General features: G+C 35.3%; 1 protein-coding gene across 2 annotated transcripts in view; it reads left to right on the plus strand.

Moving 5' to 3' along the window:
* Nucleotides 1-13,052, plus strand: part of LOC149795263 (uncharacterized) — an 87,985-nt gene that overhangs the window by 34,769 nt on the left and 40,164 nt on the right. For both annotated transcript variants that reach the window (XR_016422296.1, XM_089964995.1), the window contains exons 9-10: nucleotides 8,443-8,528; nucleotides 12,051-12,196. Coding sequence is in view for 1 of the 2 variants with exons in the window: in XM_089964995.1 (XP_089821121.1) it covers nucleotides 8,443-8,528; nucleotides 12,051-12,196 (232 nt within the window). In the remaining variant the exon portion in view is untranslated. The remainder of the gene's footprint in view (nucleotides 1-8,442; nucleotides 8,529-12,050; nucleotides 12,197-13,052) is intronic.

Here is a 13,052-nt window from a genome sequence, read left to right on the forward strand (position 1 = left end):
TCAGCAATTTTTAGTTCATTGCAAACTTTGGCTCTTGCTTCACCATTATGAACCCTATCTATGATGCACAGCTTTTCAGTCAGTGAGTACGCCTTTTGCTTGATTCCTTTACTCTCCATGGTCACATTTACAGATGATTAAGGCACATTACTGATTGGTAGTATATACTTTAATGATGCTAAGTACATAAAAATGTGAAACCATTTTCGATTGGTCAAATAAAGTGAATTTTGATAACGTTAGTGACCACAATAACTTATGCTCAGATTTGCATGCCTTTGAATTTTTTCTTTGTTCCTCCCTTGCTTGATTTGATACAAAAACATATTCAGAGTGAGAAAACAACACAGGTCTCTTTTAATTGATTTTTTAATGCAACAAACACTTCCCCAAATTAATCAAAACAAAGCTGGCATGTAATTAGGTTCTTACAGAAGTACTCACGAGTTTCGATGTGACGGTCGATTGACTCTTTTCATGTTTTCATAGAACAGAATATGTTGCGATTATAATGTTTACACTGAAACAGAATTAAAGGATTAGAATGTGACTTTCACATAGCAAGACATTTAATTGGTGTTTATTTCATTCTCTGTTGCCACCTGTTAGCCTTTACCAGAAGTTTTCATTGATCGATATTTCACCAGACTGTTTATTTAGAGTATATTGACAACTATTTATCATTAAAAAAACTTACATAATATATGATATCTTATTTAGAAGTTGCAAATTTCATGATATGGATTCTATCTTTGCAGGCATTAATCACCATTTTTGATGATAAAACGAGCGATATATCAAGGTTTAATTTACCAATTCTTATCTTATTTTTTCATGTTCAGCATATTTTAAAGATATTTAAAATATATTTTCTTTGGGGGAAAATTGGGAGCCATGCCGGACACCGCATTATAAGCGGGATCATTAGTTATCTGGGCACGAGTTATCAAGGGAGTGATGTATATCTTTCTTTCAGAGCACATTAAATGTTTTGAAATAAAACAGACAAGTTAACTGTTTTTTTCTTCTTAGATTTGAATTTCAAATTGTTTTCTATAGGCTTATATGAAACGATAGCTTATTCTCAGTTGGACCAATGTTTTTGGTCATATGCACTGGCGCCTTTGAGATCTCAAAACTTACTTTATGAGTCTCACCCCCCCCCCACTTTTGAATTATCTGGAAATATGTTAATTATGACAATTACATATTTTGGATATCATGTATCATGTCATGTTGATACGAGTGGCCTCATGGTCGGGGGAGCACCACTTGAAACTAAAATTAAAAAAAAAAACTATAAAGTTATGTCAGGTTGAGAATATACAAGTAGTAAGAAGCTTTGAGCTCCAAGGGGTTATGATCTGTAGTTTCTGAAACTGTACTGTAGGTAATTAAGTAATAAGTGTACTTTACAAATGTGTTTAATTAAACATAATGTTTGCCTTCCCTTCATTAGTTTAATGTGTGTAAACAATAGCAAAACAGATTTTGACTACCTTACTGAGGTCTTGCTTGGAATTGGTAGGTCTGCATATATACTCACTAAGTTGGGTCCAATTACATACTGTTACTGAATTGACTCAGATCTACCATTGCATAATGCACCAGTAGACCTGGTCTAGGTAGTTTGCTAGGAGTAATCAGTAGAACAAACAACATAGATCCTGATCTGCTGGCATATTATGCAGTGGTATATAAAGTCTGTATTGTTTGCAGTTGGACCAAACTGTATGTGAGTATCAATTGTAGTGCCCATAGGCTCTGGTGTATGGGGTCAAAGGATAAACAAATCAGATCACAGCATGTTATCATAGGTGTCAAGTCTTTAAATTCATAGTATTTTTGCATAGAATGAATTTAATCTTTAAAAACTTACAAAGGTTGAAAGGCAGAGGATGTAGAAGATTTAAAAGTATGTTATGGTGCTATAGCCAGAATGAAGCATGCCATTTAGTTGAGGTATTTGAAATGCTTAACATTATGGAGTCATAGCAGGATGGCACATTATGTTTGTAATGAATTTAATCCCTTGGGTTGGGGGGTGGTGTATATAGATGTTGCTGAGGGTTGGCATGGGTATCAGGTGTGGGAAATAGATATAGAATTTTGGAATGGCAAGCCATGGAATTTGCTTGTAGCATGAAACAGACACCATTCCTGAAAAACAGGTTTCTGAGATGGTGTTCCATAGGCTTTCTTCGGTCATTTTGATACCTTAATTTTATTTGGTTCCTTGTCAAGTAGCATTCAGGTATTTCAGACTTTAAATTACACAGATTATGTCATACTTTATTGTCTGATATACATTATTGTTTTTGTTTTCCCACTAACTGTTTTGAAATAAACTTAAGCCTTTATCTAACCCAACTTTTTCACAATAGGGGTGCATGAAAAACTGAAAATGTTTGATGTGCCAAATTGCAAATGCAATGAATCACACTCACACCTGTCTTTGCTGCAGTGATTTATTTTAGATGCCTGGTACATGTGGGACTGAGTTTTTTGAGGTGACATTTTTGTTTTCTTCGTTCACATGCACCTTGTATCTGCTAAAACTGAGAAACAGGTTTGAAAAGAAATCTTTGGAATAGATGATATGTTTTCATATTTATTCCCTTTTTTGTTATCTGCTTGAAAACTGCAAAATGCTAGATTGTATCGTTCAGAGTTATAGCTATGTTGACATTGTGATATGTTTTTCCTTTGAATACATTTCCCAATCACATTAACTTAGGAATGTAAATACACTACCTCTGAATCCAGTCCTACTAAAAGATGAATCCTAATGATAAATCTGTTGATCCTTACATGGTTATGGTTAAATGCAATTACAGTTATGGGGATCTTAATGACAAATCCATCCGTATTTTTAGGGATATGGCTACACAAACATTATGACTTGGATTTTAGTAGTCAGTCCATCTATCCAACTATGCCCATGATATGTCAGGTACAGGCACCAACCTTACTGCCGGTAACTGTGCCATCTATACTCCCAGCATACCAGTTGTTCATACTGGTGTGACACATTTGTCTGGTGGAGATGGCTTACCATATGATTATGGCTTACCTACAGGGCAGTTACCTTGACTTATAGAGAGATGAAAATGTGTCATCTCTGCCACTCTGGGTAAATTATTCATATATGGAAGCAGAACCAATAAGTGTGAAGATACTCCTGAACAAAACTCTTACTCAGATCAAGCCATTGAGTGGAATGAGTTAAGCTTTAATGATGCCATGAAAGAGATATACCGGGTGTTGTCAGTTTCAGAAGGGCCTCACTGCCCTTTGCGCCACATGTGACTGTAAAGTCACAGCTTCGGTAGATTTTGACATTGAGGAAGAGACTCCATACTTCCTACTGCTTCCCCAGTGAAGATAGAGAGATTAATTACCATCTGCCCGAATGAGTCTGTGATCCAGGGAAGGCTAAGGGTTTTCTTTCTGAAGCCATGTACAAGCAATTTTATGATCACACTTGATGCCTTCAGTACAGACTGCCTGGCCTTTGATAAGAATTCAGCAGTAGTCCACATGCATTACCCAGTTTTTATAAAGTGAACAAGAATGTTTTTCTTGCCACATCAAGTTAGTTCAGAATATTGTCACCATGTCTTGAAATGAGAGTGATCTCTGAAAGCCTTGCATTCGAACGCAGTATATCAGTCTTAGACATCATAGGAGCTGTTGGCTGGCAGGCAGAGTCAGCCTTCTTGAGCTTTATCACAGGGATTTTGCTCCACAAAGACAAAACCTGAATCCAGTGGGTCCTGTGGCTATGGCCCAAATGACCACTAGACCCAGTGAAACCAACAGGGTCTTTCAGCTTCATAACCTGATAGAGCGAAGAGCGATCAGAGATCATGTGACCATAGGCTGTGTTGCTTTAAGTTGGAGAACAGGTTATTATTTACATAGGGAATACAATCTTTCTTCCCTTGAAGGATGCCGAGGTATAGGCAGTATGCTCAGCATTCCATCCTAATACCCATTCTCCAAATGTTTATGTCATTGGGGAACTTGTTTGAATCAGAAAGCAAATTTTTCTGGTAAACTGTGATTGTCTGAGAATATTTACCAGATCACATTACTTAAAAACCCTCCTTGCCACCCCACTATATAAGCATCCTCGTTGGTATTTCACTACGCTTAAAAACTAGAGACAGGTAGTTTCAGCAGAGGGAAGTAACAGCAAGAGTTACTGACCTTTGTATGTTATACACAGAAAGCTGAATTTTTGTCTTTTAGTAGGGCTGGATTTGGGAGGTTGTAAGTTTATATTCTTAATGATAATGTGACTGGGTTAATTTTCTCAGAGAAGCATACTAGAAACATTTGTATTTTTGTGCATCTTGGCATGAATAATTGCAAAGAATTACATGTTTGTTCTCTGTACATGTCATACAAGAATTTCAAGGAATGCTATGTCATGCCTGTTTCATTATGGCAAATTCTGAATGCCAGGCACAGGAGCAAGAAAAGTAGGTTGATATGACTTACTTTCGCTAGTGGCAAGTAGTGCCCTCCAAGATGAATATTCTTATCAGATATCTTTGCATACTGCAGTGTCAGAGAAACTGAGCTTGGAGCGTGTTAAGGAGGTCACTGGACCTTCTTTTGCTTGTGATGATTAGGACACTCCAAGATGAATACGTACAGAAAGTTTCATGACTATGTTCAACAGTGTCAGATAGACTGAGCTAAACACAAAAGTTAAACATAATTGCAGGAGTATGAAAAGTAGATCACATTGCATTAACTTTGCCTGTGATGAGTAGAACTCTTCAAGATGAATACACTGATCAAATTTCAGTTCATTTTATTTATTTTCAATGTAATGATGTTTACAGCCAGGTGCAACAAAGACTGTGTCTCGTATCTTCACCATAACAATGCAAATGCGAACTGTGAGCTTTTTATCCTCCTTAGTGGGCAGCAAATAAAACATGACCCAACACCAGCATACCTTGGTTTGATCACTGACATTATGCAACCACCTGAAGAAAACTGCAGCAAAACTTAGCACTCAAAACAACCTGAGTAGGGGTGCTAGTGCTCAAACACTCAAGACATCAGCCTTGGCCCTCTTTTATTCGACAGCCAAGTGTTGTGCTCCTGTCTGGGCTTGATCATCCCACAACCATGCGCATAATCTCTGGAACAATACGTCCTAGCCCTTAACCATGTCTGCCGGTACTCAGCAACATTCCTCCTCCACATCTGTATAAGAAGTGTTGGCTAAGGTCTATGCCAGTGAGAAACTTCCACTGTACATGGACATCACCTCACATCCAGCAGCCCGCTTTACTTTGAGACATACAATCTGGTTAGGTTCATTGCTGGAGGATATGACAGCTATTTCGGCGTGTAGTGTTGAGTGGTCTTCAACAGATGTTGTAAACCACTCCCTCATAGCTGAGCCATCTGTCTGCCCTCCTGGCATCAACCTCCCATGTCATCGGTGGACCATGCCAGACCACTGCTGGACATGTCAGGGTCATTGTGCAGTCAACCTTTTCCAAAGGGGCCAGCCCACTGATTCCTCCTGTTGCTGTGGAGTTCTACAGACCATGTCACACATTGTGAACAACTGTCCACTGACAATGTATCCATGTAGACTGCAGGCTGTGCACCATGCTGATGATGACGCTGTAAAATGGCTGAGCACACACTGCACACTATAAATAAATAAAAAAAATTTCAATTTTATGAACAGAGATGTTGAATAAATTCCATAGAAGATAATGTAGGACAAAGCAATTAATAAACATGACAAAGAGTAAAAAGAAGCATTTATCCTCTAAAAGCACATTCATTAAAAAAACTACAAATGGCATACATTAAAATATTGATAATATTAAAAAGAAGCTTTTTCTAGTGTACAAACATAAACACATGTTAGACAAGTAGCTGGAACTAACAAAATAAAATAGTTATAGGTGAAATTTACCAGTGATTAATGATTCTATTGAAGGGAGACAATCTGTGTGTGACATGGTGATGGTTAAGTCCATTAGACTCGTGTCTTTACAGTCAACAGTATCAAATAAACTGAATAAATGCTTAACAGTGACTTCTATATCAGTGCTAAAAAGGATTGATGCGTGGGTGTAGATCAAGTTCCTTTTGTATACTATTTGAGTTGCCCATCAATCTAATAAAACTGAAGGTGTCTAATTTGCCTGAATGAAACCTTGAGCACATCAGTGAAATTTCTCATTTGAATTTTAAAGTTCTTTAAAGACGCTGGTAAATTATTAATGTTCAGCCCCTTGCCAGGGCTGTAGGTCCCACCACCTCATGAAGATCATCCTTTTAATTGTATTGAAAACTATAACATTTTATACAAAGTAAAGCACATGACCTACAAATGGGGAAATTTATGTTCTCTTTATTTAATTGGTTACCAATATCACTTGTCCTGCATGAATATCAGTGATATATCAAGAAGTACCTATGCAATTATTTGAAAAATAAGTTAACCTTGGGGATTAGTGACTTATAAGAACCCCAATATAGTGTTTTTCACTCATTAGGAACTGAGACAGTTTGATTGTATCTTAATCCATTTAGTTCAAAAAGAGTTGGTTGCTGCTGATTCTAGTGAGTTAGCAATTTTTGTAATTGTTGCATGTCCACAGCCATGCCAGCTACATTTCTATTTACAACATGGACTGAGAAACACTTGTAATTTTTATACTAGCCATAGCAGGAAAATGCAGTCATTTCTGTCAGTAAGAAAGAAAAACTGTTGACAACACCTACTCATCTTCAAATTCACAAGCACAAGGTTGCTAACTTGAATGGTTTGAAATTTGCCCCAGTGTTTCCCCACCCCCTCAATTCCATGCTGATTATTTCATCATGTAAACTTGCTCAGCCAGTGATAACATCAGTCAGCATAAGGAGGACATCCTAGATTTCTTGAATGATTTAAGTACGTTATTGATAATAACCACATTATGCAAAGTTTCTCATTTACTTTGCATCATGTCTACTTGCATTAGATTTGAGTTTTAAACTTCTGGCGTGTCACACAGAGAAATATGTCAGTTCTAATTGATGGTTGTTGTTTTACTCTGGACTTGAACAAACAGTAACCACCAAACAAGCATGTTTCTTCTGCATGACACACTGGAAGTATAGCCCACAAATTTGAAGCAATTGTGGCATAGTGCATTGCACACCAGAAGTATTTGCATCCAAACTAGGTTTGTTTAGATACAAAACAGCTGAGAAACTGCTCAAAAGTGGCTGTTAAATGATCTGTAAATACTTCAATAATATATGCGAAACAAGTTTGTAATGACTCCTTTTATGCTGAAGTATGTTATCAGCAACTGAATCTACCTATAAGGAAAAAAAATAGCACAGAATTGGCAAGGGGACAGGATCCAGACTGCACAAGTGATATTCACTTTGTTAATTTGTTGTTGTTGTTGTTGTGGTGTTTAATGCCATTCAGCAAATGATAGGCTATACATGGCGGCCAGTATTAATGGTGGAGGAAGAACCCGGGAAAACCCCAGAAAGAACCACTTACCCACAAGAAGCTACTGGCAGGCTTTCTCACATACCCACATTGGCCGAATCCAAGACTCGAACCCACGCAGACAGAGGTGAGATGGCAGTGATCCTTAACGGAGAGCACTTTAGACCACTCAGCCACTTGGGGCCCCCTGTTAATTTGTAGAAGGGTGGTGTGTATTGTCAACAATTTCTTTTTTTCACTGGCAGAAGCAAGTGTCTATGGCCACAACAGTTATTTTGCATCTGTAGGAAGTACCATATGAAGGATTCAGGTTTTTCCTTATCTCAGCTCCCCACACTTGGACTTCTTCTCGAGAAGATTTTCCTTTGCTCAAGGAAAATGCACTATTTCTTCTTTTTTTATGACATCACCAAATTAACTTATAAACATAAGCGAAGACTTGAAATAGGTAATATTTTAAAAACATTCATGCAGTGCAAAACAAAAGGTATGGTGACCAAGATGACCCCTGCACCAGGTCAAATAGAGTAGCCTGAAATAGCCTATAAGGTTGGATAAAAATCACCGACAACTTACAGGTAGTCTGTTTGGAAAGTACTTTTACATCTTGTAAAGGATGAGAATGGCATAAACAGATGACAAGTCGGTGTCTGTCTGTAATCTGCTCACTAGAAATACAACTAATATCTCTACACATTTAAACTGGCACTACTGACAAATCTTGTAAAGATGAAATGACCATCAAATTTGATATGTATATTGATAATGTATTGTATTAATACTGTGTATAGTGGAATCGTATCAAGTCATGGCAGAGGTCTGTTGTTTCACCCCTATTGAGACCTTTGTATAAATTAATATTGTTTTATTTTTAATGCAGTTTTTGATAAATTAACATTAAATTTTTAGTGCCTTAATTATATTGTTTGTTTCATCATTTGTAGGCCTGCTGGTAGCAGAGACATCTATTACACAGAAAGTGGGGATGACACTAATGATAGTGGCACCACACTTGAGAGTACGCACACAGGTATATTGTTATATTTTGTATGGTTATTTTGTGATTCTGTATTGACTTAGTGCATATAATATTTGACAGTTGTTTAATTTTAGTTGTAGAAGAAAATAAACTCATTTTTATTGGCCATGTAGCTTCATGTCATACATGTACTATGTTTGTAACATGTTTTACTGTTAGTATTAATGATTTCCAGAAATTTATGTTAGTATCTAAAATTAAAATTAAAAATGGCTAATTTAGATGGATAGGTTTGTAGGTATTCAGAAAGTTTGTTGGTATTTAGGAAAAGTATTGGATAGTTATATGGTTGTGTTGCTTTTTTTTAGTGGCATTACATGATTTTTCCAATGACAGTATAAGTGAAAAATATGGTTATGATGATATTATGAATGACTTTATGTGACTTTCACCATGACAATAATCAGACCTTCGTATTATGGAAAACTGGGGTTCGGCCAAACTCTGCCTTTATATGTTGGTGGCTATATATAGGATCATCTAACTTAAAGGACTGCAAGGATTAGAAAGAGAAATCTTAAATAGTATTTTGAAATCCATAAATATACATTATGCACATTTTTGAAAAGTCATTATTGCACCTACAACTGTAAAATAATCTTTAGACTCTCCACCTTTAATGAAACATTTGTGCATGGATTTAACTTCCAGGACAGATGATTACACCAAAACAATATGAATTTGGGACCGTTTGTAATGACCACTGACCAGATTGGGCTGGTGAATGCTATATACAAGAGACAAACACACAAATGTACATGCATGCACACACATATATGCACATTTGCATGTGTACACCAGCACACCCACACACCCCACCCCACCCACACACATAGCCAATCATTAGAGATAGGTTCTTTTTATTTCCATGCACACCTGTCAGAGAAACCTCATCAGTTTTAATATTACCATTAATCACCTTGTTACACTGAAAACAGTGACATACATCACAATAATCATTGTCAAGCCAAATTTTTGTTAGAGTTGGTAATCTAGCATGTATTGGAGCTCACAAAATGACCATTATTTGGTTAAGACTTGAAAGTTGGCATATCCCATATACATAAAGATATTATGATTAAAAGGTAACCAGTAAGTTAAAATATAAATATTTACACCCCATTTATAAATATAGAAAATATCTGCATGATCATGTCTGTGTGAGAAAATGTGAGACTGACCTTGACATTGACAACAAGACAGGAAATGACAGACTTTGACAGTATGTTGTGTGACATAAAGGATCAATAGATGAAAGTAGCTGTGGACACATATGTAACAGAAGAACATGGTACATATTAACCCTAAATAAAGGTGAGATTGCATAGTATAAAACATAAAGGATATAAAGCATTATGGGTTTAATCTGACCTTCTTTCTCTCTGAATTTTTTGTACTTGTCTCTGTGCAAGTATCTTGCAAGCTTGAGTTGGTCGGAGCTGAGCCAAATATGAACTTGCCCCATGTATCAGGCAGGTGGATTTGTAAAGTCCAGTATATATGTCTGTCTGTCTTTCACCATATATATAGGATATATGTATAGTATGTATGCTGTATCAATGATATACCACAAGATGTATAAAAATTTTCATTAAAAGGAAACAAGGCTTGACAAGTTTCCTTTTGATGAAAAAAAGATATGACAAGTGGTATTTCATTGATACAGCATACATACTATACATATATTTATATCACATACAAACATACATTTGCCCTTTGAATGGAGTTCAGATTTACTACAGGCAATTGTGCATTCACTGAGTGAATGAACTCCTCACATCCCTTCCAAATGTGTCCGCTACAAAATGTAGTTCTATGCTATTTGTGGTTATTCACAATCACCTATGAAGATTGATAAGTTGATCGTTTTCTTTTTTGAACTTCTATTTTTCTTCACATTGATTAAATCAGTATAATACACACTTATGATTTAAACATGAAAGATGGTTTTAATGAAGAAAATAGAGCACTGCATACACATAGTTAGCTACGTCATTCACATGAACGCTCGTCCATTCATGAACCAGCTCATGGAAATTAATGTGGAATTGAAACTGTTTGAGAAAAGAAACCAACAAGAGGTAATTAAAATATTTTAATATATTTACAGTTGATCTAAGTCATTATTCTGCTTTAATAAGAGTACTACCGATCATAAAACTCTCTCTCTCTCTCATCCTTTGGTTGGTTTGACTTAACTTTTAGCATCATTCATAGCTTCAGAGACATCTTTGGATGACACAAGTGAAAATCTCTTCGCTTTTCTTTTCATAGATTTTCTCCAGTGTCTTTCTACGATGGTCTAGGGAGAGAGAGAAAGAAGAGAGAGAGAGGGTGACCTTTGGACATTTTCATATTTAATTAATAATATTTTATTTTTAGAACATTATAATAGGTTTAAGAAACAACAATGACAACAACAAAACATTAAATACATCACAGTATTTGTACCACGTAACGAGAAATTTACTGTATAATGTCAACAGGGTTTGCAACTTTGTATAATTGATTATATATCCACTGTAGATAAATCCCAAGGAGAGTGTACACATACTGTTACGACGAACCATATTATTGTAGATTACTTGGTGTAAGTTCAGTTTCAAGGTTTTCATTCATCCCAGATTTTCTTTCTCTCTCACTCCAAATTTCTGTGTAGTTTTTTCCGTTATGCATGAGAGGGGAGGGGGTAACATAAAGCAGAAACGATTGTGATGAAATTATGTACCATATTAAATTCATTTAGAAAACAGAGATTATTAGACATTTTATCACTATATTCATACATCACTAATGATTAATGTGTGGAAATTCATCATTATTAGAAAATCAACAACACGTGGTTGTGAGAATTTTTATATGTGCATATTATTGTGCCATGGGTGGATCACAATTTTACATACCAGTAGTATTGGTATATCAAATTGCTGTATACCAACACTTTAAAAGCCATGTTATTTTTAATGTATGTAGTTAATATATATATATATATATATATATATATATATATATATATATATATATATATATATATATATATATATATATATATATATATTGTATTTGCTTTTGCAAAAAATGAAATTTTCTTTGATACTAAAATTGAATTTCATGGTTTGGGATGGTGTTTTATTCTTTCCATAGAGGAATCACTGTTTTACTAGCTCTTTGAATTTGAGGTCTGAAATAGCCATGAAATCCACAAAAATTGATACCTCATGAAAAGTTCTGAATTCATACTATATTATCATTTATACACATTTAAAAGACATTTTTTTTTATTACCATACATATTTGCTTATAAGCAGAGCCCAAATACAAACAACATAGACCCAGATCTGACTTCATATCATGCGTTGCAGTTTTGGTTAAATGTTGTTTGTTCTACTGATTACTAATATAAAAAAAAACTTTTAAGACCAGATCTCCTGGTGCATCTGTTGAGTTTGCATTTGGACTACACTTATAAATGAGTATATATTGTACATGCTACAAAAAGTGAACTTATTTTAGGTTCAGACGATGCAGTAGGACCATATTTTCCTTCTCAAGTTCTTGGTTCAAGAAAGGATGAGCCTCCTAAACATAATATTGGGATTTATGATAACAACAACAAAAAGAGAGATGCCCTGTCCACAATAGATGAGAAATCTGTTACAGTAAGTACTATTAATTTATAGATTGAGAATTGGACAGTGCAGCTGCAGCATTGTGCTGTTCGGGTCCTGTATTAGAATTATTAATATATGTTAAAGAAATTATGAATTGTTTTCAGATGATATATTGCACATGGTCTCGAATGCTGCGTCTAAAAGTGTATCAATGCAAACAGTTTGGAAAATGGATGAAGAAAGTTCCTAAGGGCTTTACTATAGTCATTATAGAGGCATGCAGCTGATGTGTACAGTCCTTTGTGAACTACAGATAAACAATATTCCAGTGTTTGAATTCTGAATAAAATTTAAATAAATGTCTTTGTCCAAGAATTCTGTATGAGCACTAAAATATTTCCAGGAAAAAGAATTAATCTTTTAGAATCCAAATAATTTGAATAAACATTAAAATTTAATTCCCAAACTGGTAATGAATACACACTTTCCAGTGTAAAGAAAAAGCCCCAATTGAGAAATAGCTCTATAAGCAAAGATTATACAGTAACTTGAAATGAAAACAGATTCCTGGATGAGAGTCAACTCTCCAGAATGTTTTAGAAGTATTTACATCTAAAGCACGTAGTTCCAGTATGACCTTGACAAAAACCAATCATGTTATTCTAAGAATAAGATAAAAATAAAAAGTTGCTAACTTCCTTCACTAATTTCTAAATCAAGGTCAGGGACTAGATGAGATTAGGTGTTTACAACTGAAGAGGTTGTTAACTAATATTGTCAGGTTTTTCTTTTTGTTTATTCTGGGCAAGTAATTTTTAGATTTTTCAACCCTAGCAATTCATTAGTACTTGGGTTAAAATAAAAAGGAAACAATTGGAGGTTATTAATACTTGGTTGAATTAAT

The sequence above is a fragment of the Sinohyriopsis cumingii genome, chromosome 7 (genome assembly GCF_028554795.1).
Source record: "Sinohyriopsis cumingii isolate HCF-2022 chromosome 7, ASM2855479v2, whole genome shotgun sequence".
Lineage (NCBI taxonomy): Eukaryota > Metazoa > Mollusca > Bivalvia > Unionida > Unionidae > Sinohyriopsis > Sinohyriopsis cumingii.